Source organism: Anoplophora glabripennis, unplaced genomic scaffold (genome assembly GCF_000390285.2).
Source record: "Anoplophora glabripennis isolate ALB-LARVAE unplaced genomic scaffold, Agla_2.0 scaffold203, whole genome shotgun sequence".
NCBI lineage: Eukaryota > Metazoa > Arthropoda > Insecta > Coleoptera > Cerambycidae > Anoplophora > Anoplophora glabripennis.
The window spans coordinates 617,182-623,742 of NW_019416311.1; the positions used below are offsets into that span (position 1 = coordinate 617,182).

The window sequence follows — 6,561 nt, forward strand, 5'->3', positions numbered from 1 at the left end:
TATGTTTTTTATTATTATTTTCACTTTCAATTAGTTATTATCATTCTAGATATAGGTATATTCTTTTCGATATAAACGTATAAGATAATCGCTTCTTTGTTTTCTAAATATATCTGTGCATTACTTGCATGCCAAATATGTTTTAATTATTTATTTCGAATTGCATTATATATAAATTATTTAATTTTAATTTGAGGTTATACAGGTAAGTATATATATATATTTAATGTAATAGTCTACGTATAGTTTCTCCGAAGTCAATTGAAGAACCTATAATTTCGTATGTACCAGGCTCGGTCGCTAAGCAGCAACTCGGCATTGAAATATTTGAAAAACTTGTTCCCATATTTATTTAGCTATACCCATATATAGGTCGAACTAAACGTGCAGGTGGTAGAAATGTATACGACCAGTTGAAGAATGCGAGCTCGGCCAAAGGAAAACGAGCACAGTTGTATTGGGCTTCTGGGCAATAAATCACAGCAGGCGACAAGTGGTTCATAAATTGCCTAGCAGTGCAGTACAGCAGTGCGGAATTTGGTGTAAATCAGGCAATTTTAATTTATTATAGGCACCTTCTATCAATCATTCATATTGCAATTGTGAAAGGGAGAAATAAGAAGAATATTTTGTTTACTAATATTATCACAACATGCCATTTTGGAGACCTTTTGAAACGGAACAAAACAAAATTTACCACCAATATAATAAAATTGTGTGAGGACATGAATAATTAAAATAGTATGTTGTTGATCAAATGAACATATATAGAAATTTTCTACACATTATATACAAATTATTATAATTTTTTACCTTTAGCAGAAAATTTTTTTAGGGACGCCTATGAAACTCATTAAATTTTATTACCAGACGTTTTTTTGCATATTCAACTGACTTCGGAAGGACTATACCTAGTAGTGTGCCAATATGAAAAATATTTTTTAAATAATAATGTTTTCTTTATGATATATAAGTACGAATCTGAGAAAATATGTTTGTCCATGTATAGGGTGCTCAAGCCAAAATTGTCCCCCGTTCTTCTCCGTTACTGTTTGCGACGCAAAAATGTGTATCTTAAAAGTTGCAGGGATTTAAAAAGTCTTTTTGACCAATGTAAAAACAATTGAATGTAACATTTCTGAGATATAAGCGTAATAGTTTATTTTTAATGAGCACTGTGTTTATATATTTGTATCATTGAATAGACGGCGTCAAGAGTTTTTAAATATACAGGGTGTCGCGCTTAAATGTTAAGCCTGTAGCTTCTTTGTTTTTGTAGTATAACAACCCCGGGTTCGATCGAAAAAAATAAACAAAGTTGTGGCCAAAAATATGTGATCGTCATAAGGAATACCTACGTTGTACACATCTATTTTTAATTGACCGGAAGGCGCTGGTTATTAACTTTAAAGAGGGGAAGTATGGTTTAATTTTATAAAAAACAAAAGCAGAGTAAATACACTTTATTATTTTTGTACAACAGTCTTCAAATTAAACGGGACAAATAGAAAGAACAACAAAAACATTAACAACCATTTAACATAAAATGAGAGTGCCATGCTCACCTAGGGCTCCTGTGGGGAAAGAGCATGGCACAGAAACCCACGTTCGTTGCTCTAACTACCCAAATATAAATACAAAACTACCGCTAACAAAAGGCATAAATTAGGATCCTTTGCTAATGATAAATAATACGCGACTTATTTAATTTCTAAATGTCATCTCACTCGAATTAGACACACACTTCCAAGTAAAACTGAAGAGGTTAATAATAACAACAACAATAATAATAACAATAATAACAATAATAATATTAATAAGTAAGGTACTGGAGTCCCATACGGAAGGTAATCCAGCTATGAGTTGAGGTTTCAGAAGATCTGTTTTAGCAATTATTTTCTTGTATTTAATTATTCTTTTTACAGATTCATTCCTCACGGGCGAAAATGTTAGTAAATTCAACAAAGCTCTTATATGCGTATGACATAAAGTGATCACAAGAAATGCTTTATTATTCGTTTTTCGAACAATGTAATCATGATAAAACAAGTTAAATGTGAAACAAAGGAGTTGTTATTGCAATATCCGGGCAGTCACGACAATAGGTATATACATATTTTAACATGTAATAAATAATGAGCAATCTTTAATAATAATTTTATGTTAGAAAAATATACGCCCCTGAGCATAAGACAATGAAAGCTAAACATACAAAGAATTATTATCATGAATCATCTATAACCATCACAATCATAAGATTACATATAACAATTAACAACAAAGTACTTACTTAGAGGATAATTACCTTCTAACTAATACCGGTTAAACACTTTTATTTTTCACTATTTTGCCTCACTGCCCGCCGATCGTCTTACTCCCATCTCCACACTGTTCTCACTTCAACTATTTAGGCTTCCATCCAGAATTCTCCATCTAAGCGTTTGTTTTTTGCGCTTCCTTCTACCAACTGTCAATATTACGTTTTCATTATTATACAACACCCATGTAACAGGTGACGTCGAAATTGATACGATAAGTACGGTTTTGCACATTTTTTGACCAACTTCAAATTTTTTTTTTTTAGAATGTGGGATGAAAAACTATCTAACTGTAATGCTGCTGTTTTTATTAATGCAATTCAAACAGCTAATTTGTATTAGTGATTTTTTTTCCAAAAAACAAATTACGTATTCTCATTCAGCATCCCTTAAAATGTCTTATCACCAAGTTTCATCAAATTCGATACATCTTCAGACAAGCACTAGTTGACCGTGTATTGCATTAATAAAAAACAGCAGTATCACAGTCAGATAGACTCTATTTACTCTACATTTCATAAAAAAAAAATTAACGGCCAAAAAATAAAGAAGTTACATTACATTTCGCAACATCATGGAGTGCTCGCCTGAAGAAGTATCGATTTTGATGAAACTTGGTGGCAAGACGTCTTAAGGGATGCTGAATGAGAATACGTAATCTGTTTTTTGGAAAAAAAATCGCTAATACCAATCAGCTGTTTTGATGACAAGAAAACGCGTCCTAGTTGGCCGTGAATTGCATTAATAAAAACAGCAGTATCACAGTTAGATATAGTTTTTTTTAACTCTACGTTCCCAAATAAAAATTTTTGAAATCGACCAAAAAATAGAGAAGTTACAGGGTTGTATCATATTTAAGCGCGACACCCTGTATATTATATATTACTTATGTTTAACAATGTTCAAGCAGTTACTATGTATTATTAACTTACTGAGCCTTCATAAATACATACGTGCCATGTGACCAGTAATTTTGTTTGAAACAGTAATTTTATTTCCTTCGCGTTGGCAATTAAATTCCCATAAAATTAAAAATTATTAAATCAATAAGATCAAGATTATATTAAAACACAACATTCTGCTTCACCGGCTGATGTAATTTTTCGCAAGATTTCATTCAACCAATCAGCGATCGCATTATCTCTAGCGTGAACGTAACGGTTTGTCATTAGTTCATTGTAAATGGATCATTAATATTAGTGATACTATAAGATTTAGAGATTTTTAGTTGACAGTACACGTCGTGTAATGTTGGTTGCCTAAGCGCGTAATAAGAGGAGGACAATTTTCACGTGACCACCCTGTACCTGCTGAATATGTTTGCCTGCAATATCATAATTTTGTGTCCACGGGCTAAGGAAAATAAATTTGCATCCCGTATGTTACAAATAAAGTATTCTATATTGAAAAGATAAAAATATTGCAAATTAATGTTTTGCGTGTACCTCTAAATAAGTACCTACAAATATATCGGATATAACTGATAATAAATCTGGATAAATCTAGATTTGATAGGTATCAATAATGTCGTACTTATAATCTAAATCTATATAACGACAAGTTATATTAGAGACGCTACTAGTTGGATTTTTATACAATTTTCCATAAGGTAAATTACAATGAATTTTGTAGTAAATATTTTCGATACCTCTTTCAGTAATTTATCAAAAATTACTACACGTCCAGTTTTTGACTGGTCCTCTACGATTCGATAGGATCGCTTTAGAAAAAATACACTTGTTCTTTTTTTTTCAAGAGTTTTGAAAGTTTATCACATCGTCGCCGTTACACCCTGTATGGGTACATATTAATGGATACATATTTTTTGCATTACAAGTGACGTCATATAGCATCAGATACCGGTTTACTGGTTGCAGTCTCAAAGCAAATATTTGCCTATGATTGCAAAGTTCTGTCTTTTGACCTCAAAAATGTAACAGAAAGAAAATAAAAACAACTGCGTTAGATATGTTACATTTCTTTGTGACGTCATATGATGTCGATTAGATTAGTTGCTGTCCTTTTCCACCAAAGGAAGATAAAGAGAGATATCTACTCCGATCGGACCTCTCTAGCGAAAGAATGTCTTGTTGTTTTTAGAATTGGTTATCAAATCAAGCGATCAGTTAAGGAAGTGGCGCTCGTGGCGCTTGCGTAATGCATTGTTTAGTAGAATGCTAATGAATGTCTAAATTCTACAATAATTTTTAGGAATATAACATTTATTAGGCCACTTTCGGAAGTAAGTATAAAGATATGTATGCTTTTCATGCTATAAATTATTTTGCCCAACGAGATGTCTTGTTAATATACATTCATCAAGAAATAGGGTTATGGATTATAAGAAACATTTTTTTTATAAACAATAAATTTTTTTGTAGCTTGAAAAATATAAAATGGCTGATCAGCAACAGTTTTTCTTAAAATGGAACGATTTTCAAAGTAATATGGTATCATCCTTCCGACATCTAAGAGATGAGAAAAGTTTCACCGATGTAACCTTAGCTTGCGAGGGTCAAACATGCAAGGCACATAAGATGGTTTTATCAGCTTGTAGTCCATATTTTAAAAGTTTATTGGAGGTAGGTAGTGGTCAAATTTATTATCTTTGTAATGTGAGTAAACAAACTTGTCAGCATATGTATAGAAAAATGTATAGAAAGCGTCTTTATTTTAAATAATAAAAGCAAAACATTGAACTGAATGTTGAACTATAGTCAGTTACTTTTTATATTTTAATAATTCACACTATAAGTAGAAGTACCCCAGTATAAAATAATTTTTTTTTTCATAGTGGTTACGCTGTTCAAGTGAAAATTGTTTCTATTTTAAATATATTGAAAGTTAATGGAATGGTTTCTCTTCATTGACAAAATAGCTGCCGCTATGTATTCGTGCATGATTATATTTGTGTTAAGCGCAATATTTATTTTAGGAAAATCCTTCAAAACACCCAATAATAATCCTAAAAGATGTTGCCTATAGCCATCTGCAAGCCATTTTAGAATTCATGTATGCTGGTGAGGTAAACGTGAGCCAGGAACAACTACCCGCATTCCTCAAAACGGCAGATAGACTTAAAGTGAAAGGATTAGCCGAAGCGCCACAGGCTATTAAACGTGAATAATATGTCTTATTTTTTCTTAAGTAATTTTGGTCAAAGTTTTCTGTAGACACATTTTTTATGTAAATATAAGTAATAACAGACCGTATATGTATGTGCGAGGGTGCATTAATTAATTTGCATATAATTATTTAATAAAATATGTCAAAACTGTGATGGAAATATTTTTTATATTGCTGTGTGCTACTACAGTGGAATTTTAAAATTCCAAATTAAGTTGTGCATATACTAGAACTTTAATTTACGATTTTCCTTGCAATATTTGAAACTTTGTTAATATTGTTTTATATTTGGCATTATAATTCAAATAAAGCAAGTTTATGATCATATTATGTACATTAACTCAAAGAAAAACTATTAATAGGAACAATAGTATTCACCAGTAATGTAGAGCACAGAAAAGTTTTTGCAAATTGTGAAGTTTGGCAGCATTTATATTCTGTTTAAAAAAAGAAATAGTAGCAATAGATGCACATTGTAGTTGTTGTTTATATTAAAGGAATAACTAATAATACTTTACTTTTAAGGTCATGTGTTTGGGATGTTGGTTTCAGGTATTGGCAATCGCCTGCAAAAAATTAAAAATTTTGAGTGCTCACGGAACTGTAAAAAAATGTATATTGTATAAAAATAAGATTTTAATGTGATTCATAGTTAGTAAAACAGATTTTAGTTTTTTCAAGTCCCTTTTTTCGAAGTCTTTTCGTTTATCAGTTTTATATATTAAAAGAAAATTGTATCTACAGAAAACTGATCTGTTTGTTGGTGAAAATGAACATAAAAATATAACTAAGTATACTATTTTTTTTCTTTTTGAATAAAAATTCAGTGAGTCTACATGTATACAGGGTGTCGCGCTTAAATGTGATACAAGCCTATAACTTTATTTTTTGGCCGATTTCAAAAATTTTGTTGAAGAATGTGGGGCAAAAAAACTATCTAACATGATACTGCTGTTTTTATTAATGCAATTCACGACCAACTAACACGTATTCTTGACATATTAACGATTTTTCCAAAAAACATAATTAAAACATCTTACCACCAAGTTTCATCAAATTCGATACATCTTCAGGCAAGCACTCCATGGTGTCGCGAAAATAATGTAAGCCTGTAACT

General features: G+C 31.0%; 1 protein-coding gene across 1 annotated transcript; it reads left to right on the forward strand.

The window, feature by feature from the left end:
- Positions 1–4,462: 4,462 nt before the first annotated feature.
- LOC108906207 (longitudinals lacking protein-like) lies at positions 4,463–6,291 on the forward strand. Its single transcript, XM_018709419.1, has 3 exons — positions 4,463–4,560; positions 4,700–4,900; positions 5,254–6,291. Exons 2-3 carry the CDS (start codon positions 4,715–4,717, stop codon positions 5,443–5,445), a joined length of 378 nt encoding a protein of 125 aa, XP_018564935.1. The 5' UTR covers positions 4,463–4,560; positions 4,700–4,714; the 3' UTR covers positions 5,446–6,291.
- The last annotated feature ends 270 nt before the right edge of the window (positions 6,292–6,561 follow it).